Source organism: Anoplolepis gracilipes, chromosome 10 (assembly GCF_047496725.1).
Source record: "Anoplolepis gracilipes chromosome 10, ASM4749672v1, whole genome shotgun sequence".
Taxonomy (NCBI): Eukaryota; Metazoa; Arthropoda; class Insecta; order Hymenoptera; family Formicidae; genus Anoplolepis; species Anoplolepis gracilipes.
Genome location: NC_132979.1, coordinates 8428737 through 8453780, shown reverse-complemented (window position 1 = coordinate 8453780; position 25044 = coordinate 8428737). Strand labels below are relative to the sequence as shown.

Genomic DNA, 25044 nt, shown 5'->3' with positions numbered 1-25044 from the left:
ATTCCAATCCCGTATAATTATTTCCAATAATCAAAATAATCGATAATGTGATTGTCCTTAATTATCTTTGGCCTCCTGAGAGTCACTTGATATTTACAAAAATTTATTCATTGCTGATCGTCTTTAATAATATTTCTCCGTGCATGTACGTATAAATTTATAAACGGTCATTCCCGATTTATAATTTATGGTAATACGGATTTAAACCAAATAAGATGACTTTATCATTAGCACCGACGAGAATACTGTCATATTATCGACTTTTTTGACACATTAGATATAATTACTCACGAAGTATTTGAAATATATTTTAAAATTATATCAAAAATTAATATAAAATTTTCTCTGTATACTCCATGAGTACTGCCCATAAGTGATTCAGCGAGCAATTAAATAGGAGCCCTGTCCTCTCAAAGTAAAACCTAGGAATCATTTTTAATCATTATTATGGATAACTCATCTTATAATCCTCCTGAGAGTCAAATCGGAAATTACGCAAATTCCGAAACTTCGCAATAATTATTAAAAACATAATTTTTAAAAAATAGGCCAATTTATGTGAGTATAAAAGCGTGCGGCGAGAAAAGACAGCTCACTGATACGCAATCGAAACTTTGAAAGAAGCAATCTATAGTTACATCTCAGCAAGCACTTTTTAGTTGTAGAATCCTCGCGACTCATAATAATGAGCATTTCTTTCGCATGCTTACACTTGCAAGAATATATTCCTATTTAAATTAAATGCGCACATAAAAAGTAACAAATAAATATAAAATTTCCTATATACAAATTTAATTATTATAAAATCTGACGAAATCAAATGACTATAAAAAAACATGCTTATTTCTAAATAGAAAATTGTCATAATAGAATAAGCTTATATTATTAATATGCATCTTTAATATTTTATTTGCAAAAATTTGCTTCTCCTAAATTACATAGAATATACTAAATATAAATTATTTTTAACTTGTCACATAATTGCTCAATTTTTTCTATGTGTGTTAAGGAACCATTACACTCTTTGAACTGTATATATTAACCTTGTATAATAATACGATTAACATAATTACATTGTAATTAATAAAAGTAATAATTTAATATAATGGTAAATGTATTATAGAATATAACAAGAGTAAAATCAATATTTTTATTATTTTGCAATCTTCTATCTTTAATCGATATATACAATTTGCAAAAATTTATTCCACTATGCAATAATATGCATATAAAAGAATTAATAATTTAATTTATTTCTGCATTTTTGATAACATCTACTGAGCTAATCTACTGTCGCATCTTCTGTGCTGTTTCTCAAAGACACAATATTATTGAGGCAAAACTCAAAGTTTGGTCTATCATTCGCCACATTCCAACAATGCTGCATCATTTCGTACAATGTCGGTGGACAGTTGAGAGGTTTCGGCAATTTGCCTCCCGAGCGTACATACTCTAATACTTGATCATTACTTTTAGCGGGATAAGGCTGCTCACCCAATGACATAATTTCCCACATTAGCACTCCGAATGCCCAAACATCGCTTTGTGAAGTAAATATTCCGTCCACTAAAGATTCTGGTACCATCCAGCGAACAGGAAGTAAACCTTCTCCCCTCTAAAACATAATTTTAGCTCAGTAAATCTTTTGCCAAAAATATCCACATATTTTTAAAACTAGAAATATGTGCAGTAAAAAGTTAAGTCATTTTTTTCTATATATATTATAATAATAAAAATAGTTTTTTTTCAGATCAATTTACAAATGTATAATATTATTACAATGTAAAAATAAAAAACAAAGTTTTATTTTCTCTTACGTATCTATAAGTGTATTACTTTATTTAGTAAATAATTGTATGTTTACTTTACGATAATACTGATCCTTGTAAATATCTCTAGCTAGTCCGAAATCGCCAATTTTTACAATACGATTTTCGCGATTTCTCGAAGTTATTAAGCAATTTCGAAAGGCGAGATCTCTGTGCACAAAGTGCAATTTTTCTAAGTAGCAACAACCTCGCGCAACATCTTCGCACATGGCAAATAAGTCTTGCAGACGCAAAGCCTGTGAATCTGATGGTTGGAATGTCCTACTCTCTCTTAAATATGTCAGTAAGTCAACTTCCAACAATTCTAATATGAGCCATGGTGAATCCCCGTCTATACAAATTCCCAACAATCTTAGAACATGCGGGTGGCGAGAATGACTCATAAATTTAGCTTCTCGAAAAAATTCCGTTATCTGTTGCGAGGAAGCATTGCTGCGTAGCATCTTTATGGCGACAGGCATTGGGCCTGGCTCTTCTAAATCCTTGACAGTTCCTTGAAAAACCTGCAAGATATTTTATAGTCAATACAAGTCAATAAAATACACGTTAAAAATAAATTTAAATTATTAAACTGTTTACAAAAAATTTGAACTTTGAAATTGTTTTTATTAAAAAAATGTGTCTTTATTTCAAAATTTTCTGATTAAAAAATTAGCGAAAGTCTTCAAAAATACATTTAAGACATAAAAAATTATTTTTTACCTTTCCAAACGCACCACTGCCTACAAGGTTTCCTAGAGTAATTTGATTTTTCTCGACTATGGTTAATGTAAGTTTGTTTCGATTAAATTGCAATCTAGAAACGTACATCGCATTAGGTTAGATATTCCCGGTTTGAGGTATTTCGTTTAAAGTTGCTAATTCGATGTCGTTCATTGTTGAAGGCGAAGCTTGTTCATTATTACTTTTCTTCCATTTTCGGTATGCTGTTAAATAACGTTATTATATACTCATTATTAATTTTATGTATTGAAAAATTAAAATTATTTTCAACAAGTAAACTATTTTCACAGAACTTTCTATACATATATAAATCTAAAATAATATGAAATTAAAGTCTAAAGTTTATATCAAATATACTTACAATAATACAAATGGCAAATACAATATACACCAATAGTAAGACCCGCGATCGTTGATATTATTATCAGATCATAATGCGTAGCAAATATTTCTGTTAAATCAATGACATCGCTTGAGTTACTTCAGTCTCTAAAGCCGTAAACGTTTTCAACCCGCACGTTAAATTGATATTTCTGATTCATCTCTTTTGTAGTTGCCAGTAATTTTTTGTTCCATTATAAAATAAATTCCAATCTTTTTACTTTCAATCAAATCCATTCAAATTAATTCAAATAAATTATTAATCTAATAAATTACTCATTTTAAAATTATTTTTGACAATTAAACGTTGCAATCTATACACGTCAATTGTAAATCTGCTCGCAAAGGTTCCCAATTTAACTGGTACAGTTGCTAGAGGCAATACTTGTATATATTGTATTTTTATGTAATAAAGGAAAAGTTCCAAGTGCTCCTGGAATGCTTACTTAATGAGACTACAATGTTTTCTGTACCTATTAAATCAGAAATATCTGCCAACTCAGGCTCGATCTATAGGATAATTTTTTGCATCAATTAGGAAGCTTTAATTGTTAAAGGTAACCACAAATTTAGTAATATCAATTTTGCTTGCAAAAATATGCTGGCTGAAAACGCTTATGGCATTAGAGTAAATTAAGCAAAGTAATTAAAAGATTTTGTATTACATAGATATTTTTACTTAAAAGTTTGTACTTAAATTTTTAATTTAAAAAATTTATGAAAACATTTCTACAAAATAAATACATATCATAATTTATTCATTTATTTTACCTTGTGTTTTAAAAGTAAATTCTCCATCAGATGGCCATATAAATTCTTCCTCGTAATTGCAATATCTCAGGATCAAACGAAATTCATATAAAGTTCCTGGCAGTAAATTTTCTATGTAGTATTCGACTGTATAATTATATACCTTAGTTTTGTTTGCAATTTGCCATATTTGCGTATAAACTTGTTTGTACTTTAATGTATAATGGGTTATATTATAGCTGAGATTCCACGAGATATTTAATCTATTTATACTGAACCCACTCAGAGTTAAATTATTCGGTTCCGGAAACGCGTAGACATTTTTTATTGAACTGTCATTGGAGAAATTACTGAATTTAAGTGGATACACTCGCACAAATGCCAAATATTCCTGTCCTGGCACCAGATGATGGCTTGACATGAAAAACTTGCCATCTGTCGTACGTTCAGATTGATTGATAAGATGTATGTCGTACTTTTTTTGAGTAATTGTTTTTCGAGTGCCATTTGGAAAAAGATGTGACATCCAATGCACCTCGTAGGTCACTGCCACACAGTTAATGTTCTTAAGTGGCATCCAATATACTACCGCCAGAGTAGGCGTTAGAACTTGAACCGTCACATTTTCCGGCGCGTTGAGCTTGCCAGGAGTAGTTTTTAGAATTATATCCTCCCCGAATTGCAACTTCATCGATAACTTGTCGACATATAAATTAGTTAATGCAAATTTCAATGTGTACGTTGTGAATGGAGTTAAATTTTGTATTTCGTAACGCCGTTTGTGTGTTTTCACGTAGAATTCATCGAATTCGTCAAGATCATTGTTCAAACATGTCTGATAGCTGACAGAGATGATATGTATAGTGGTGGGTAAGTTGTATTTTTTACATCCATCAATTGGAACCGACTCCGGGATGTTTAAGACAATGCTGTTTGGATTTCTCACTTTTTCCAAAACATTGATAACTTTATATTGAAATTCTTCTATGTCAGGTACTAAACATCTCGTCGGAGGATATGATTGTACAGAATTACTCATAGCTATGATTTCACTTATATAATCGTCTAAAATATTAACTTTTTGAACATATTTTATTGCGTTTTCTTTGCTGTCGAGAAGTGCATACTTTTTTTCTAAAATATAGATTGCTTTATTGAAATGAGTGTACAAGTAAAGATTTATCTTGTCAATCGTTATACGTGAGAAACGTATTTTATTGTTTTGATCCGTTAAAATCAGATTGCAGCTACAACCATAGATGTCTGTTGCAATTAATAAGAAATTTTTCGATTCTTTACATATCAAGTACATTAATGGTTTGTCAACATTCGTGTAATCAACCTGCATGAAGATTACTTTTTTTAATTGTTTTTTGTACGAGCAGGAACATGAATTATTCTTCAAAAACGGTTTTATATTCTTTCCATTTAAATCCGATTGCATTATCTTATAGTAATCAGAAGACCATTCAATCCAATAAAGATATCTGGAAAAGAAGCGTATTATTCTCTAACTAAAACATTTTAACCGTACATTGCACACGCATGCAGAATCTACGTGATTATTTAAAATTTTAATAATTCAACATCAGTTTATGATTCCATTACTTATAATCTTCAATAAAAGTCATACCACATTAATAGAAAATTATGAAACAAATTTGTAACACATTTGCGACCTTACTGCGCGACACTACTGAGACACAGTTGTTTTCTGTTACAATTTTTTTTGGCCACCAGTAGATCAACGCTAATATTAGTAAATATAATGTTTTATAAAATTAATAGCTGTGTAAAATCACTTATTTCGTCATATGACGCAAACTTGTTAAGAGAAACAAAGTTATTTTTTTTAGATAGATAAAATTTAATATACCCTCTAGATGGTAGCACATTTAAAGTTGAAACCCTATTATTTTCACGTTGAATAATATTATTGCCTTCAACCATTCCAATTTGCCACAATGCTAAGTCTAGCTTTATAAGGTCCATAGTATGGCCATAATATTGCAACCAATAAAGATTTCTTGCCACCCAATCGATGCAGAGATTACTCGCGGAAGGGTGGACATCAGCTATTTTTGTACAATTATTTACTTCGATTGCGTTTAGATCAAAATCGCATGTCATTAGCTCCCACTTATCATTGATCCAATAAATCTTACGTTCCAGTGTTAAGTAAGCGACTTCTATAGCTAAGCATTTTTTAAGTGGAAAGCTGATTTGCAAATCCACATCCAATACTTTCAACACATCATACCATGAGACGATAAATAATAGAGGTACCGGATTCTCGTGCGTCGTGGACACATTGATGATATTTGTATAAAGACCGGCACCAGCTTCATTATGCGCTTGTACTTTAAAGTAGTACATCGTATCAGGCGTTAAATTGTACATTTTGTATTGCAATATGTGCTGTGTAGCTAAAATATTAGCGATATGTATAATTTTCGTTTGGTTCTTGATAAACCAACACTCGACCATGTATTTTTGTATCACTCCATTTGTAAATTCAGGTTTGTTCCATCTATGAAGAAAGAAAGTTATTTTAGTCTTTCTATTTTAGTGAAATACTAATACAATTAGAAACAAACAAAATTGATTTTTTATACATATATATATATACGAGTACAAGTAACAAGTTAAGAATTTTTTACCTGAATGTCACACAAATGTTTTTCTCGTTTAATCTATTACCAAAATCTACGAATGCCCTAGGAAATGTTGGCTCGCTTGGAAATATGTCTGCGGATTTTTAAATTTTGTGTTTAATTATAAAAAAGAATCGCAAGTATACATACAGTTAAATCTTTATAAAGATTTCAAATTTGTATTTAGTATATCATAATTACGTATATTAATTCTGATTTAAGTAATTGAAAAAAGATAAAGTGGAAGAATTTCTTGAATTATAACTAAAAAAATATCATATAATAAGTAAGTTCAGATGGCATTTTTCTAAATAAAGAATGAAATGAAAACATAAACTACAAAATATGATGAAATTTAACCAATAGCTACATTACTGACTTTCAATATATTTGAATTATATAATAATAGTATTTTTGTGTTTTAGAACGTAAACACACTATTAATAATTAAGCGAAAAGGAAGAAAATCTTATTCTAAAATAAAAATATTTCAGCAAAAACAAATAATGTTATGATAAATAGAAATCTTTCAAAGATTACAATGCGCTTATCAGTTCTCGTAATTTTACTGATTAATGTTTAGGCTTGAAAAATGAAACATTTGTGACTAATTGTAATTATAAACAACGTAACTAGCAAAATAATGTTGCATTTCGTTTCTTTGAGTAAGAGGGTTAAATTATTTTTATAATTTTTTTGTAATTTAATTTTATTTTCATAACATTTATATAGGTATAGAGTTCGTTTTATTGTATTTATTTCATTATAATTTATCAGTAAATTTTAGGAGTGTAAACATGTCTGGAATAAACACTTACCGGCTTCATTTAATATAGTCACGCTGTCAGAGGAGACGTTTGATAACATGTAGTGACCATTAATCTCGAAAGCTGAGATATCCTGTTCAAAAATATACATATAGTTTGTAAATGTTCGTCGAATTGTTTTATCAAAATACATGGGCGATTAAATCAAAGTTAATATCGCAGATGAATATAAACCGATGAAATAATGAAAGCATAATTCTACATAACAAAATTTAGACATGCGACCGTTTAATTACGTTGATGTCCTCATTATTTGCATTGGCGTTACTGTGTATTTAACATCAATTGTATTTCACAAATTGTATATTTCAAAATGTATTTTAAAATAAATGTTATATAAAATGTTTTGCAATATCTTTAGAAAAATATAAAAATTACGATAACTAAAGAATAATATATAAATACGTATATAGTGAGTGATATATAGCTGTTGTAGATATTGATTTGTTTATTGGTCCTAATTGATTGAAGGCCAATTTGAAATTTCACTGGTATCAATCTTTTACTTTGAACTTAGTAGCTGTCTCGTGATGTAATTTATCTTAACTCAAAGATTTTAAATTTTCACATTAAATTATTGTTAAATAAAAAGTAATTTACTGTAAGTTTTATATAGAAATAAATAAACTACTAAATTTATTTGGTTTTTTTTGATCGATTTACTGCGTTTACCGTCCGGGTTTAATTTATAATTAATTTGTTATTCATTGTAGTTAAACTTGAAAAGGACCACAACCAATGGTCGAAACGTCGTCTTAATATTATTAATATTTAAATAAAGATATAATTGGCTAGTTTGGTCGTTCTACTTACATTACCTACTATTAATTGTTTACTAGCGATTTGAATTTAATAATGAGAAATAAATAAATATAAATAAATATTTAAAGAAATAGAAACATTTCAAAAATTATTGAAAAATCGCGTCTAACAAAAGTATCACATATATGTTTAATTTAGCAGTGAACCAGAAAATTAACGAAATGATTAATTTAAAAATTTATATTAAAAAATTCTTATTGTTACATTTAAATTTTAATATAACGTCTGAATTAAGTTTAATTTTATATTATATAACACTGACTTTTTAAATATATAATGCAAAACTAACAAATTGTATATATACTTTTTAATACCGTTAAAACTCTTTAATTATGAACACAGTCATTAGTACAAGTAATCTGTTATTTGCAATGTATAACATTTAATTTTATTTGTGTAAAAATTCCTTACTGTCATAAAGTTAGCAATGAGAAAATGCATGAAAATACTTTCCTGGAGACTTACGGGAGTTACGTCATTTTCCAGATTTCCCCAAATCGCGATGGTCAATCTGGTTAGTATTAACACTTTTAATAAAACACATAACATTTTTAATTTTTTTAACATAACAAATTATTCTTCTTGTAGATGTTTGTACTCGATCGTCTTTGACGTGATTCTCGACTAGTGACCAGAAACTATTAATGTTGTATACGATCTTCTCAATGGTTCAGCTACACTAATCGAATCAACATTTCTTCAACGTATCTTTTGATCAATTCTTTTTAATATGTCGAGTTTGTGCTTGTGTGTGCCTGTGTATATACATATAAATTGAGTGTTTATTTTAAAACTGCTGTTATTATAAAACTACTGATAAAATCAATAATCAATGTATTTTTCTTAATTAAATTTAATACAACATAATTTGTATAGTATCTTTTATTGTTTCAAATAGAGTTGTATGTGTAAGCATAATCAATCTTTAGTAGTTTGTCAAAATGTTTAATTAAAAATATGATTGAACAATGAATCATGGAGAAACGGATAATATGCTATTTATAATTATAAACCGTAATTATAAATTTTTTTTAAAGAAAATTTGAAACTCTTGTGCCGCATAAAAAGAGATTGCTAGATTACGAACTATAATACGAATGTAATTTTATTTTTAATTTTTATATTTTCGAAATAGTAAACTTACTTATTTAATTATCATATATTTTTAGTTATAATAACTGTTCATTAAAAAATTAGATTTTCCAACGCTGACTTCATTTCGATATTTTGTAATTATAAAGCCAATTTTAACATATTAAAAAAATTCATTATGTAAGTGTACAAAAAACTTTATATCATTATATCTGCAAAACATATGTAAAACATAGGTAAACCAGAAATAATTGATTTTTACTTTTAAAAACCACAATACGGATGTAATTTTATTTTTAATTTTTATATTTTCAAAATAGTAAACTTACTTATTTAATTATCAGTATGTAAATGTACAGAAAACTTCATGATACTATATCTACAAACATATGTAAAGCATAAGAAAAGCAAAAGTAATTTTTTTCAGTTTTAAAAACCACGTCATTCAAATGCTCGATCACTTGATCTTATTTTTGTGTGATTTTCTTTGGGGGATACCTCAAAAAGTATTCACCAAGAAACCATATATCCCGGATGAATTAAAATTTGTTACTTGTCCAAAATTGTATGAATACCACAAGATATGGTGCTATGCATAATACAAAACTTCTCGGCTAGGCTACAAGAATGTGTGCAAAAAAATGAAAACCCTATTTTAATGGTGTAATTTTAAAACTAAATGAACAATTACTTATGTGTTATTTATTTATATGTTTTTAGATCACACACATTGTTCTATATAATATATGTAAGCATAATGAAAATTATTAATATACGAGAATTATATTATTACTAATTTGAAAATCAGGTATTTTGCTAGATTTATAGAATAAAAATTATAAATATATATAAATTTCATATTAAGAATTTTATATCCTATATAGAGTATTGTAACAGGAAAAAATCGGATATAATTTTAAATAGAAGTTTCATACTACATGAAAAAAATTAATATAACTTCGTGTATTGCAAAAAGTTGAACTATTTAGATGAATCAAAGTGACATATTTTTGTTACTTTTTGTCTTACGAATTACTTGGTTTTGCGTATGTTTTCAAGTAGATAAATAAACAATAATTTCAGATAATTAAAATTTTCCTTTTTATTAAAAAATGTATACATTTTTATAAAAAAAAACAATAAATTTTTGGAAAAACTTTTTATAAACTTAAAAAATGATGTTAAACTTTTAGAAAAAACTTTATAAATTCATAAATTTTATTAAGAAAACTTTAATAACATTTAAAAAATCTATAAACACTTTAGAAAAAACTCTAAAGAGATCCATAAACTACTCATATTTCGAAACAGTTAATACACATGGGGTATATGCTGACCCTAAAACATACGTTTAAACACGTTTCACTCGGCAGACCTGCAGTATTATAGAAAATAACTAAACAAAACAATATTTTTACATATTATTTTACAATATTTTTAAGTTTAAATCATATCAATTTGCAAATATTGATTGTCCTTTGTAATGATGTGCACATTAAAAGATTACGATTTAATTAACTTCTGTAATATCCACTGAGCTCAGTATCGCATCTTCTGTACTGTTTCTCAAAGACACAATATTATTGAGACAAAACTCAAAGTTTGGTCTACCGTTCGCCGCATTCCAACAACGCTGCATCAACTCGTACAATGCCGCTGGACAATTAAGAGGTTTCGGCAGCTTGTTCCCCAAACACACAAACTCTATGACTTGGAAATCATTTCTGGTAGAATAAGGATGTTTACCAAATGACATAATTTCCCACATTAACACTCCGAATGCCCAAACATCACTTTGTGAAGTAAATATTCCGTTCTTCAAAGATTCTGGTGCCATCCAACGAGTAGGAAGGAAACCTCTTCCCATCTAAAACACAATTTTAACGCAATGAATCTTTTGTCGAAATCATTTCGACAAAAGATATTATTAAGTAAGAATTTTGTGCAGTTAAAATTAATTTACCTTTCTTCCTCTATACATATACAAACGAAAATAGTTTATTTTGTTTGCATTCTAATCAGCTTAAAAATACATGATATTATTACCCATGTAAAATGAGAAATAGAAGTACGTAGAATTATGTTTCTGATAAATAGAAATAAAAAATTGTACTACCTTATTTATTTCTACTTATTAGAAAAATAGTTGTACTTACCTTAAGGTAATACTGATTCCTGTAAATATCTCTAGCCAATCCAAAATCACCGATTTTTACAATACGACTTTCGCGATTTCTCGAGGATATTAAGCAATTTCGACAGGCAAGGTCTCTATGCACAAAGTGCTGTTTTTCTAGATAACAACAACCTCGTGCAACATCTTCGCACATGGCAAGCAAATCTTGCAGACGCAAAGCGTTCGAATCTAACGGTTGTAATGTCCGACTTTCTCTCAAATATATCAGTAAGTCAGCTTCCATTAATTCTAATATGAGCCACGGTGAATCTGCGTCCGTACAGATGCCCAACAATCTCAGAATATGTGTGTGGCGAAAGTGGCTCATAAGCTTGGCCTCTCGTAAAAATTCCGTTTCTTCTTGCGAGGAAGCATTACTTCGTAACATCTTTATGGCGACAGGCATTGTGCCCGGCTCTTTTAAATTCTTGACAGTTCCTTGAAAAACCTGCAAGATATTTTATAGTCAATACAAGTCGATAAAATACACGTTAAAAATAAATTTAAATTATTAAACTGCTTACAAAAAATTTGAACTTTGAAATTGTTTTTATTAAAAAATGTGTTTTTATTTCAAAATTTTCTGATTAAAAAATTAACAAAAGTTTTCAAGAATACATTTAAGCCATAAAAAATTATTTTTTTACCTCTCCAAACGCACCACTACCCACAAGCTTTGTTAGAGTAATTTGCTTTTTTCTGACTATGTTCAGCTCAAATTCGTTCCGATTAAATTGCTTTCTAGGAACGTACAACGCATTAACTACGTTCCTGGAAGGCATTTCATATAGAGTTGCTAATTCGATGTTGGTAATTGTTGAAAACGAAACTTGTTCATTGTGACTTTGTTTACATTTTTGGTGTGCTGTTAGATAACGTTACAATATACTCATTATTAATTTTATGTATTGAAAAATTGAAATCATTTTCAACAAGTAAACTAATTTTACATAAATTTCTATACATATATAAATCTAAAATAATTTGCAATTAAAGTTAAAAATTTATATCAAATGTACTTACAATAATACAAGCAAATACAGATTACAGCAATGACGAGGCCAACAACTGTTAATGTAATTTTTAGATCATATTGCATAGCAGATGTTCCGATAGATCCTGTTAAATCAATGATTTCGCTTGATTTACTTTTTAGATTCTTTAAAGCTTTTGTTTTTAGTCCTTACACAAAATTGATATTTCTGATTCATTTGTTTTGTATTTATCCAGTAGTAATTTTTTGTTCCATTATAATATAAATTTCAATCTTCGTTTATATCAGTCTGATTATTCATTTTGTAATTATTTTTGACAATTAAACTTTTCAATCTATACAGATCATTTCTATAAATCTTTGCTAGCACAGATTCCCAATTTAACTAATACAGATCCTAGGAGCAAAACTTATATATATATTGTATTATTATGTAATAAAGGGAATGTTTTAAGTGCATCAAGAATGCTTACTTATCGAAACTATAAAGTTTCATGTACTTTTTAAATCAGAAACATGTGCCAGCCCAGGATTTATCCATAGCATAATTTTGTATCAATTGGGAAAGCTTTAATTGTCAAAGGTAAATACATAATTATTAATATCAATTTAACTTGCAAAAATTAGCAAGCTGAAAACGCTTTTGGCATTGGAACAAATTAAGCAAAGTAATTAGAAGATTTTATATTACATAGATATTTTTACTTAAAATTTTTTACTTAAATTTTTAATTTAAAAAATTTATGAAAACATTTCTACAAAATAAATATATGATATCATAATGCATTCATTTATTTTACCTTGTGTTTCAAAAGTAAATTCTCCATCAGACGGCCATATAAATTCTTCCTCGAAATTGCAATATCTCAGGATCAAACGGAATTTATATAAAGTTCCTGGCAGTAAATTTTCTATATAGTATTCTACTGTATAATTATTTGTCTCAGTATTCTTTGCAATTTCCCATTTTTGCATTTGATTTTGTTTGTACTTCAGTGTGTAATGGGTTATATTATCGCTAAGATTCCATGAAATATTAATACTATTTATACTGGATCCGCTCAAAATCAAATTATTTGGTTCCGGATACATATAAACACTTTTCTTTAAACTGTCAGTGACTAAATTGCTGAAATTAACTGGATACACTCGCACATATATCAAGTATTCCTGTCCTGGCATCAGCGGAATTCTTTTCATGAAAAACTTGCCATCTACCATACGTTCGGAATTATTGAAAAAATGTATATTGTATTCATCTCGAGTAATTCCTTTTTGTGTGCCACTTGTAAAAGAGACTGATCGCCAATGCACTTCGTAATTCACTTCCATGCAATTTATGTTATCGGGTAGCATCCAATAGACTATCGCCAAAGTAGGCGTTAGAACTTGAACCGTCACATTTTCCGGCGTATTGGGCTTGATAAGTTTAGTTTTTAGAATTATATCCTCCCCAAATTGTAACTTCATCGATAATTTGTCGACATATAAATTAGTTAATGCAAATTTCAATGTGTACGTTGTGAATGGAGTTAAATTACGTATTTCGTAAAACCGTTCGTACGTTTTCATGTAGAATTCGTCAGGATCATTGTTCAAACAAGTTTGATATCTTACGGAGATGATATACATAGTGGTGGGTAAATTGTATTTCTTACATCCGTCAATGGGAATTGATTCCGGGATGTTTAAAACGATGCTGTAGTTTGTAGTTGTCGCCTTTTCTTTTAAAAAATTAATAACTTTAAATTGAAATTCTTTTATGTCAGGTACTAGACATTTTGTCGGGGGATATGTTTGTAAAGAATTACTCAAAGCTATAACATCATTCACGCTTTTATCCAAATTATCTACTTTTTGAACATATTTTTTTGCGTTTTCTTTGCTGTCGAGAAGTGCATATTTTTTCTTTAAAATGTAGACTCTAGTTTTGTAATCATACAAGTAAAAATTTATCTTGTCAATCGTTAAACTTAAGAAATCTATTTCATTGTTTTGAACCGTTAAAATCAGATTGCAGCTACAACCATAGATGTCTGTTGCAATTAATGAGAAATTTTTCGATTCTTCACATATCAAGTACATTAATGGTTTGTCAACATTCGTGTAATCAACCTGCATGAAGAATACTTTTCCTAATTGTTTTTTGTACGAGCAGGAACATGAATTATTCTTCAAAAACGGTTTTATATTCTTTCCATTTAAATTCGATTGCATTATCTTATTGTAATCAGAAGACGATTCATTCCGTTCATTCTTTTCTATCCAATAAAGATATCTGGAAAAGAAGCGTATTATTCTCTAACTAAAACATTTTAACCGTACATCGCACACGCATGCACAGAATCTACGTGATTATTTAAAATTTTAATAATTCAACATCAGTTTATGATTCCATTACTTATAATCTTCAATAAAAGTCATACCACATTAATAGAAAATTATGAAACAAATTTGTAACACATTTGCGACCTTACTGCGCGACACTACTGAGACACAGTTGTTTTCTGTTACAATTTTTTTTGGCCACCAGTAGATCAACGCTAATATTAGTAAATATAATGTTTTATAAAATCGATAACTGTGCGTGTAAAAACATTTATATAGTCATACGTCGCAAACTTGTTAAGAGAAATAAAGTTATTTTTTTTAGATGGATGAAATGTAATGTACCCTGTAGAAGGCAGCACATTTAAAGATGCAACAATATTAGTTTTTTGCAGAATAGTATTAGGTTTGACTATACTAGTTTGCCACAATGATAAGTCTAGCTTTATAATCTTTATATTTTGGCGGATGTAGTTATATTCCGTCCAATAAAGATTTCTTGCCACCCAATCGATGCAGAGATTATACACGGAAACGTAGATATCAGTTATTTTTGTACAATTATTTACTTCGATTGCGTTTAGATCAAAATCGCATGTCATTAGCTCCCACTTATGATTGATCCAATAAATCTTACGTTCCAGTGCTAAGTAAACGACTTTTATAGCTATGCATTTTTTAAGTGGAAAGCTGATTTGCAAATCCACATCCAATACTTTCAGCACATTATACCATGAGACGATAAATAATAGAGGTACCGAATTCTCATGCGTGGTGGATACATTGATGAAATTCGTGTAAGGACCGGCGCCAGCTTCATTATACGCTTGTACTTTAAAGTAGTACATCGTATCAGGCGTTAAATTGTACACTTTGTATTGCAATATGTTTTCTGTAGCTGAAATATTAGCGACATGTATAATTTTCTTTTGATTCTCGATAAACCAATATTGAACCATGTATTTCTTTATCACTTTATTTGTAAATTTAGGTTTGTTCCATCTATGAAGAGAAGAAAGCTATTTTAGTTTGTTCTTTTTATTTTTAGTGTATTTCTGACAGAATTAGAGACAAACAAAATTGTTTTTCTATACATATATATACGAGTACAAGTAACAACTTAAAAATGTTTTACCTAAATGTCACAGAAATATTTTTCTCGTTTAATCTATTCCCAAAATCTACGAATGCCCTGGGAAATGTTGGCTCGCTTAGAAATATGTCTGCAAATTTTAGAATTTTGTGTAATTATTTAATATAAAAAAAAGAATTGAGAGTATATATAAAATTAAATCTTTATAAAGATTTCAAAATTGTATTTAGTGTATTATAATTACGTATAAGAATTCTGATTTCAAAAACTAAAAAAAATATAGTGGAAAAATTTCTTGAAATATAACTAAAAAAATAGTATATCATATAATATGTAAATTCAAATGACAAGCAATTCCTTAAATAAAGAAAGAAATGAAAACATAAACAAAGTATGATAAAAATTAATCAACAGCTACAGTAACGATTTTCAAAATAATTGAATAATATAAAAATAATTTTTTTGTACTTTAAGACTTATAAACACAATTAATAATAATTAAAAAAAAAATCTTATTCTAAAATAAAACTTTTTCAGCGAAAACAAATTATATTATAATGAATAGAAATTTCTCAATGATTACGGTGTTTTTATCAGTTCTTGTAATTTTACTGATTATTGATAAAAATTTAAAAATATAAAATTTGTGACTGCTTATAAACGACGTAACTAGCAAAATAATGACATTAACTTTTTCTCTTGATATAAATTTTTTTATTTACATTTTTTATTTTTACTGACAAAAGATATTTTTTTTATTTAATTTTTATTTCTTTAGGAAAAAGTTTAAATTATTTTCATACCTTTTATGTAACTCAATTTTATTTTGATAACATTTTATATATACCCAGATAACACAAGCTATTCGAAAAGAATTCATTTTTATGTCACCAATTTTAAGTCCCTTTTGAAATACATTTTATAAAATGTATTCTATATGTATTTCAAAAGGGACTCAAAATTGGTGACATAAAAATGAATTCTTTTCGAATAGCTTGTATTATCTAAATAGAGTTTATTTTATTATAATTTATCAGTAAATTTTAAGATTGTAGACATGTCTGTAATAAACTCTTACCGGCTTCATTTAATATAGTCATGCTGTCAAAAGAGACGTTTGATAATATGTAGTGATCATTAATCCCGAAAACTGCGACATCCTGTTGAAACATATACATTGCATAGTTTGAAATGTTCGTCGAATTGCTTCATAAAAAATACGTAAGCGATTATATTAAAATTTATTTATTTTTATTATTAAATGAATATAAACCAATGAAGTAATGAAAGCAAAATGCTAAATAATAAAATTAATAAATATGCGACAAATATCTCTTCTTAACGTTTTAAAGAGCAACTATTAGCTTAGAAATGCATCACAGAAATTGAGTTAAATTTCAAAATAAAGTAAATAATTTATATTTAAAACCGCCAACTGTTTTGCTTCACTTACGATCTGTCCATTATTTGCATTCGCATTATTAGGTGTTCAACAAATTTAGTATTTAACAGAATTATATATATATATGTATTTCAAAGTATGTTTTAAAATAAATATTATATATAATGTTTTGCATTATCTTTAGAAAAATGTAAAAAATTATGATAAATAAAAAATAGCATAATAAAAAAACGCATAGCGCGTGGCAGCTGTTGTGCATATTGATTTGTCTATTGGTCTTAATTGAAGGCCAATTTAAAATTTCACTGCGTCAATCTTTTACTTTGAATTTAGTAGCTGTTTCGTGATGTAATTTATTTTAACTCAAAGATTTTGGATTTTCACATTAAATTATCGTTAAATAAAAAATAATTTATTGTAAGTTTTATATAAAAATTAATAAATATAAATAAATATTTAAAGAAATAAAAACATTTCAAAAATTATTGAAAAATCATGTTTAGCAAAAGTATCATAATATCAAACACATATGTTTAATGTAGTATAACAGAGAGGATCAATGAAATAATTAACTTATATTAAAAAATTTTAAAAATTATATTAAAAAAGTCTTATTTTTATCTTTTAATATACTGTCTCTATTAAGTTTAATTTTATATTATATAACATTGATTTTTAAATGTATAATGCAAAACTAACAAATTATATTTATACTTTTTAATACCATTAAAACTCTTTAATTATAAATGCAGTCATTAAAACAAGTAATCTATTATCTGCAATGTATAATTAATATTTAATTTTCTTTGTGTAAAAATGGCTTATCGGCATGAAGTTAAATCAGAGAAAATAAATAAAAATACTTTCCTGGAGACTTGTCGGAGTTACATCATCCTCCAAATATCCCTTAAAAATCGCGATGGTCACTCTCGTTAGTATTAACACTTTTAATAAAACACTTAATGTTTTTATCATTTTTAACATAATAATATTTTCTTCTTGTAGATGTTTGTACTCGATCGTTTTTGACGTGATTCGCGACTAGTGACCAGTAGCTATCAATGTTTGATACGATCTTCTCAACGATTCAGATACATTATAATTGAGTTAACGTTTCTTGACGCCTCTTGATAGATTCTTTGTAACATGGCGTCGAATTCTTGTCTGTGCGTGCCTGTGTGTATATTGAGTGTTTATTTTTTAATATGTTTTACTTTTTAAAACTTTTTCATATAATGAATGATAATGATTTTTATAATCAAATTATAAAACTGCTGATAAATTGATAAGCAGTATATTTTTCTTAATTACATTTAATACAAAATAATTTGTATGGTATCTTGATTGTATCAAGGAGATTTAGATACATATATGTAATCAAAATCTTTAGTAGTTTGTCAATTATTTAATATTGATGGAAAGAGCGTTCATTTTTTATCCAAAAATAATAAAATACAAAAAATTATATATTTATTGCAAATATTTTCTGTACAGGGTGTTTCTGCAACATACAGATCAGTAAGTTGGGTTGCCTATCTGACGATCAGCAGGGGCATGCTTTATCAATCTCACATAATCGAAAATTAATAAAATCAGAGGATTGATCATATAATTTTTTCTTTGTGAAAAGTGAAAAAATTACGTAATTGATAAATGCAAATCCGGTAGGGAATGAGGAAACTGAAATCGGCTTTTAACGTACAGTATAATTGTAATATTTAATAATATATAATGAATAATATGAATAAAATAATATATTATATTTATATTATATTATATATTATATAATTTATATATATTATATTATATATTATATTATTTATATATATTATATTATATATTATATTATTTATATTATTTATATTATATTATATATTATATTATTTATATTATATATTATATTTAGAAAAGTTTATTTATTGCATATGCGTATAAATCCAGCTAAAAGGCCACATGACCGACGAGATATTATTAATAAAGACCGTCAGCCCTGGACAAATTTTTGTGACGGTTAAGGGGATACCGATGTACCGACCGAGTTCTAACCTAACAAAACGATATATTTACTTAATATAAAAGTTGCAATTTATATACATAAAATAAAATAGGTTCTCTCCTCTCAGAATTGCATGATAGAATGTTTGGGAACTTTTAGAAATGAGCTTAGAAGCCTTGTGCTGCACAACATTTGTTTTTAAAGGAATACTTTTTTTCTAGGCTTCTAAGCTCATTTCTAAAAGTTCCCAAATATTCCTTTATGCAATTCTGAGAGGAGAGAACCTATTTTATTTTATGTATATAAATTGCAACTTTTATATTAAGTAAATATATTGTTTTGTTAGGTTAAAACTCGGTCGGTTCATCGGTATTCCCTTAAATGGGCGCGATGGGCGCGGAGGTAATTGAAGAATAATGACATTATCGACCATTTTTACTTATATAATTATATAAGAGTTATTTAAATCATGCAAATATTTTAACTCATCTAATTGTTGTTTTATTATCAAAAATGTATAGATCTTCTGTGTGCTGTCTCTAAAATAAAAAAATAAGCGTTTTATTGTATCCAATCATTATTTTATTACCTACAGTACAAAGATTTTCTTACCTACAGCAAGAAAATCTTTGCAATTGTCCGGTTGGTCATGTCCATAACTGTTTTACCATCATCGAAAGCAAATGTGACCACGTAGTTGCAAACAGCTGTAAAATGGATGTACTCACAGCTAGTGTTCCAGAATAACAGCAGCTTTTTTCAGGTTTCTATATTAATTTAATAATTTGACGTAAAAAGAGGTAGAATTGTCCCATAAAAAAAAAAAAAAAAAAAAAAAAATGGTGAATAGTAAACCATAAGGGAAAGAAGAAGAAATGGAATTACATTGAATTGTGAAAAAGTGACGTGTGATTTATATTTGTGTACCTAGTTTATTTTGTTTTATAATTTATTAATTATGGAAGAGCTCCTTCAACAGTTGGGAGTTGGGATTCGCCCAGTGGATGATCCCTTCTTTGATGATTCCTATAAAGTCTGCAAGGTCTTTCAAAGGAAAGGCATCACAATTGACGACGAGGAGGAATTATGTCACGAAGTGTGAGTGGATGATGCACCTCTATTTATTCTTTCTTGCAAATACCTTAAAAGTTGCTCATAAATTATATACTCCTCTTTTTAAAGAATAATAGAAAGTAATAAAGAGAAAGATTTTTTGAAACTATATCAAAATTAATTAAATTCACTTTTTCTTTTAAACAGAAGTAATGATTACATATGTTTTTATATTTATGTATATGATTTAGAATGAAAAAATAAAAGTTGATATTTTATTTCAGCATCAGAGAGTTCTCATGTTATGTGCCAGGATGCCAGGCTACTTTCCAAACGTTATTTGATTACGAAATGCATTACAATAGTTCTCATCGATATACCTGTACAGAGTGTAAAGCGTCTAGACCAAGTCCACGATTGTTGGAGATTCACATTCAAGAGACACATGATGCTTTTTTTAAAATTTTGTCCGAGAAGCAAGCCATGGTATTTATATTTATCTTTTTGTCTTGAAATAATTTTGTTATAAATTTTTAATGTAAATTTTCTTGTCTAGTATCAGTGTTATGATTCTGAATGTAACATAAAATTTAATGATCCAATGGAAAGGAGGGAACATTGTATTAAAATACATAAATTTCCAAAGAAATATCGATTTGATAACATGCAACATTACACCAAGGAAGATGAATCAAAGAGAATGGAAATTGATGATATTGATGATAAAAGTAAAGAAAAACCTACCAAAGTATTCTTGAAAAATCAGAAAAGCAAAATGTTCTCAAAAAATGTCAGTGTAGTCTGTAAAAATAATACTAGCTTAGAAACAATTTTGACAACCAATATCAAAACTAAAGTAACAACGCCATTAGCTTTTGTTCCTAGACAAGTACAAAAATCGTTTTCAAAGGTACTTACAGGTAATCAAAATAGAGAAAAGAATATTCTTGAGTCAGAAGTTATGGCAGAACTTGCAGAATCGCTGCCTGATTGATATTTTGTGTGACAAAATATGTTTAAATTTAATTCGTTGACGAAACATTTTGAAATACTTATGTGAACTTTTTTATAAATGTGTAATTTTTATCGAGATAAATAAATGTTATTTTATATATGAAAGCTTGATAAAAAAGAATATACATCATGTAATATATCAGTATATATATATATATATTATATAAATTTATTTTACATACATAATCTTATACATATATATTTACATGAGTATGCAAATTAAATGCGTATATTAATATATGTGTGTTATATGTGCTAACACTATATATGCTTTATATGTATATTAAAATCCTATCTTCCCATACAGCACAGATCATTGCAGCAACGTTGCAATATTGCAAATTGCAATAAAACGTTACAAAAACATTGCAGAAATATAAATCTATAAAATATCAGTACAGCCGTTGCAACATATATTTCGGAAAAATTTCAAAATCAAAATTTTATAATTATATTTTTTTAGAGTAATATGTATAAGAAACATATGCTTCTGATATTTTATCATGTATGATTCTGTATTAGAAACAAAAAGTCTTATATGCAACATTACTCGACGAATGCAGTAACAATGCATTATTGAAAATTCTTGACATTGCAATATTGCTATAATATTTCGTTGCAATCTTCCTAAAGGCGGACATTTTAACGTTGCTGCAATCCCACAGCAATGGTGCAGCAACATTTTGCAATAAATTTGCAATATTGGTGAAAGATTGTTGCAATGTGTATACAATCTTTCTGTGCTGTATGGGTTAGATCAAATCGTTATTTTATATTATTTATACACATATTTGAAAAATCCCATCACCAAAATTTACATGTTTTTCTTAAGTTGACTTATATCATCCCGTTTTTTGCAGCGGATAATATGCTCCCGTTAGTTTATATTATTATCATTATTTTATATTATTTACACATATTTAAAAAATCCCATCAACAAAATTTACTGTTTTTCTTAAATTGACTTATATCATAACCCATTTGTTGCAGCACATATAATGCTCCCGCTAGTTCATTCCTTAATTGTGTGTTTTCTTCTTGGAGGAAGGTTGCAAAGATTGCAAGCTCGTCCTCCTTGGCTCTTCGATTATCTCTAGAACGTTTCGCTGCTTCGTTATTTTTCTTCCTTTTCTCCAAATAAGCAGCATTTTTTTCATCAGCGGTACTAGTGGGCAATCCTGGACTCTTGGTTGTGCGACGCATTTTAGGATTCGGTGCACTCTCATGCATTTTTCTATACTTGAGCACATTTTCCCGGTATTCTAAATAATTGCTACTCGTACAATAGTCGATCTGTTTTTTTAAAATAGGGAAAGGATTTTTTGAATACACTTTGAAAGGTCTTGGTGTCTTTTTTACCACATCCAACGATGGTGTTGACATTTCGATTTGAGCCGACGACCCATTCATCAATTCTTGCCGAAGCCTTTCGAGCCGGGTTCCAGCGTTTGCCTGTACTGATGATTCCGTATATGATGAGGTAGATAATGATGTAGTCGTTGATGTAATCGTTGTCGTCACTGTTGGAATCTTTAAGGTCTCGCTATTTAAGTGCAGCGGTTTAGATGCAAACGGACATAGAAATGGAACTCCCATTGTTACACTCGGAGGTTGAAACAACCTGTACGATATATTCTTCTTAACTTCATTGCTGACGTTGTAGAAGCACGGTTCACATTTATCAGTCGGTTCTCTCGGAGAATCCAATTCGGAGGATGATGACAGCAGGACAATGTTCGCAAAAGGATTCTGTTTCTCCGGATTCGGTAGGCTGGAATGTTGATTGTTTATATGTGCAGGCGAGCTCGGAGACAAACAAGCTGTTGTATTTGTGCCTTTAGTTGTTGGAGGTGTCATGAGATTTTTGCGTGATAAGTCCAGAACCTCTGTCTCTGAATTGTCTTCCTGCTTCAAATGACAAGATAAATCCCAAGAAAAATCGTTCGCGTCTTTTTGCTCCATCATTTCTAAAGTTTTGTGATCCGTTACCAGTGATTATCTGCAATAAAATAAAATGTAATAATTAATTTAGTTACAAGTTTAGCAATAATTATAATTAATTATTAATATTTTACGTTGCAAATAAGTAAATTGTTAAAAATTTAAGAGTGCGTGCAAAAAAATTTGCCGTAAAAAATTTGATATATTTATTAAAACATTCTATTGTAAAGCTTATTATTCTTTTTGATGAAATTTTAATTAATTAAGATATTTTAAATCCTGATCACACCGTACACAATGTCAACTCTTGTCAAGTATTTTGCAAAATTTTCATTTTTTTAATAGAGAAATAATATATGTACATTTTATTTAATTAACATTTTATTCTTTTAATATTTTTTAAATATTGTTCACTATTAATATTTATTTAATTTAATCTGTTTTCTCTTTTTATATTAAACCATATACAAAGTAATATAAAATTAATCGTATAGCACCTTTGTTTAATACCTTTCGTAATTATTTTTATCTGATTTGTATAACAAAAATCTTGATACGCAATATGAGATTTATATAAATGTATATATATTTATATATATATGTATATATATATTTATTTTATTTATTTATTATTTATGCGATATCTTTGACTCAAGATTTTGATTACTTAAAAAATTTATGTATAGCTGCATTAATAATGATGACAATAATGAATGCTCTTGTATTGCATTTTTCAAATTATCCTCCGACGCTTTCTGAATCGGCTGATCAAAAATTGAAAGCTTGTTGATAAAAAAGTTTTATAGACGAAAATACTTATTGTACAAATTGATTAAATGTCAGATAGATAGTCATAGGGCACGTTCGGGGAGACACTATATAGCGCTACCAGCGTCGTTCTATCTTTGTTCAACTTTTAATGAGTAACAAGGATAGTAACAAAGACACTGGTAGCGCTATATTAGTGTCTTCCCGAACACGCCCATAATAATCATTAAACACATGCCTTACATTTTAAACACGATTATTTTCACATTTATTAAGCATTTTTTTAAATAATGCATCATATCTAAATATTTTATTTATTATGTTCGCACAATGCTAACAATAAGTTAACTATGTAAATAATGAAACATAAATATTAAAAGTAAGAAAATAAGTGTGTTAATAAATTTAGAAATAAAACAATTTCCATATTTTATATAGATTATAATAATTGATTAAATTTAAAACTAATACACTGAATTTTGCAAACGCCATAGTAATTTAATTAAAATCTGATAAGTAAATTCAATCGTTTTTTCGTCGCGATTCAAATATAAAATTATAGCACATTTCAGTTATAATAAAATAATGTAAAATAAAGTGAATTATTGAGAAACTTATAAACACGAAATGCAAGATTACTTTTAATTTTTTAACAGAGTATTGTATTTATACATGTGCATATATATATTTTTTTTTGACAAATTTAGCGACATAAAATACAAGATAAAATTGTAGAAAATTATTTAAGCTTAAGACTCCTGTCACTTGTAACTATATTAAACTACTGATAAAGCAAATATACTAGGGAGAAAAAATATATATTAATCAAATATATATAATATATATAAAATATATAATATTTTATTAATATATATTTTTGAACGCAAAAATATTAATAAAATGTACGGAAAATTTTCTTCTGATTATGTGATGTAAATCCAGATGTGTCTTATATTTTTAACAAAAATAGATATTTTATCAATAGATATTATGATTAAAATTTGCAACAAAAACAGAGTCTCATCATTGAATATATGAATGAAGGATCAGGAGTGTTGAAAGCGTAAATTTATATTATCGAATATTTGACGGAATCCTTATCGCAATTCGCAAATACATATCGTTCGACTTACCTAACAAACTAAGCTTACTCCAAGGTCACGAATAACTGATAACACAACACACTATCGATGACACAATG

General features: G+C 27.9%; 5 protein-coding genes across 7 annotated transcripts; 1 reads left to right on the top strand and 4 right to left on the bottom strand.

Annotated features, from left to right (window-relative positions):
- Positions 1 to 928: 928 nt before the first annotated feature.
- LOC140670142 (proto-oncogene tyrosine-protein kinase ROS-like) lies at positions 929 to 5152 on the bottom strand. The gene is given in 5 exon segments (XM_072900696.1): positions 929 to 1615; positions 1865 to 2332; positions 2532 to 2755; positions 2914 to 3003; positions 3705 to 5152. Coding segments are annotated over 5 exon segments (2538 nt in total). The 5' UTR covers positions 5128 to 5152; the 3' UTR covers positions 929 to 1282.
- A 148-nt stretch (positions 5153 to 5300) lies between these two features.
- LOC140670143 (proto-oncogene tyrosine-protein kinase ROS-like) lies at positions 5301 to 8646 on the bottom strand. The gene is made up of 4 exons (XM_072900697.1): positions 8452 to 8646; positions 7156 to 7237; positions 6344 to 6431; positions 5301 to 6213 (listed from the first exon to the last, which is right to left on the bottom strand). Exons 1-4 carry the CDS (start codon positions 8551 to 8553, stop codon positions 5457 to 5459), a joined length of 1029 nt encoding a protein of 342 aa, XP_072756798.1. The 5' UTR covers positions 8554 to 8646; the 3' UTR covers positions 5301 to 5456.
- A 1721-nt stretch (positions 8647 to 10367) lies between these two features.
- Positions 10368 to 17849, bottom strand: LOC140670141 (proto-oncogene tyrosine-protein kinase ROS-like). Of its 2 annotated transcripts, XM_072900695.1 has the most exons (9): positions 16748 to 17849; positions 15712 to 15799; positions 14922 to 15578; positions 13049 to 14526; positions 12278 to 12373; positions 11902 to 12119; positions 11235 to 11702; positions 11042 to 11100; positions 10839 to 10945 (listed from the first exon to the last, which is right to left on the bottom strand). In XM_072900695.1, exons 1-8 carry the CDS (start codon positions 16845 to 16847, stop codon positions 11077 to 11079), a joined length of 3129 nt encoding a protein of 1042 aa, XP_072756796.1. In that variant the 5' UTR covers positions 16848 to 17849; the 3' UTR covers positions 10839 to 10945; positions 11042 to 11076. The 2 variants fall into 2 exon arrangements, with proteins under 2 accessions (XP_072756795.1, XP_072756796.1); XM_072900694.1 differs by lacking the exon at positions 11042 to 11100 and having other exon boundaries at positions 10368 to 10945.
- Positions 17850 to 19746: 1897 nt separating this feature from the next.
- On the top strand, positions 19747 to 23135 carry L(2)k10201 (zinc finger protein 511 lethal (2) k10201). Of its 2 annotated transcripts, XM_072900852.1 has the most exons (4): positions 19747 to 19830; positions 20047 to 20165; positions 20405 to 20606; positions 20677 to 23135. In XM_072900852.1, the coding sequence occupies exons 1-4, from the start codon at positions 19786 to 19788 to the stop codon at positions 21112 to 21114; spliced, it is 804 nt and encodes a 267-aa protein (XP_072756953.1). In that variant the 5' UTR covers positions 19747 to 19785; the 3' UTR covers positions 21115 to 23135. The 2 variants fall into 2 exon arrangements, with proteins under 2 accessions (XP_072756953.1, XP_072756954.1); XM_072900853.1 differs by lacking the exon at positions 19747 to 19830 and having other exon boundaries at positions 19866 to 20165.
- Gt (transcription factor giant) lies at positions 22068 to 23099 on the bottom strand. The gene has a single exon (XM_072900851.1). It carries the CDS (start codon positions 23097 to 23099, stop codon positions 22068 to 22070), a length of 1032 nt encoding a protein of 343 aa, XP_072756952.1.
- Positions 23136 to 25044: the final 1909 nt, after the last annotated feature.

What these genes read in the sequence shown, in the direction of transcription:
- LOC140670143 (XM_072900697.1), bottom strand. Translation starts at nt 8,553, where the DNA reads ATGTTAAAAAAATTAAAAATGTTATGTGTTTTATTAAAAGTGTTAATA. An exon ending in TGGAAAATGACGTAACTCCC is followed by an intron (nt 7,238 to 8,451) that starts GTAAGTCTCCAG and finishes ATTTTTGAACAG; the next exon opens with GATATCTCAGCTTTCGAGAT. An exon ending in GACTATATTAAATGAAGCCG is followed by an intron (nt 6,432 to 7,155) that starts GTAAGTGTTTAT and finishes AAAAATCCGCAG; the next exon opens with ACATATTTCCAAGCGAGCCA.
- LOC140670141 (XM_072900694.1), bottom strand. Translation starts at nt 16,847, where the DNA reads ATGTATATGTTTCAACAGGATGTCGCAGTTTTCGGGATTAATGATCAC. An exon ending in AATGTGCTGCCTTCTACAGG is followed by an intron (nt 14,527 to 14,921) that starts GTACATTACATT and finishes CTTCTTTTCCAG; the next exon opens with ATATCTTTATTGGATAGAAA. An exon ending in ATTTACTTTTGAAACACAAG is followed by an intron (nt 12,374 to 13,048) that starts GTAAAATAAATG and finishes TTGATTTAACAG; the next exon opens with GATCTATCGGAACATCTGCT.
- Gt (XM_072900851.1), bottom strand. Translation starts at nt 23,099, where the DNA reads ATGATGGAGCAAAAAGACGCGAACGATTTTTCTTGGGATTTATCTTGT.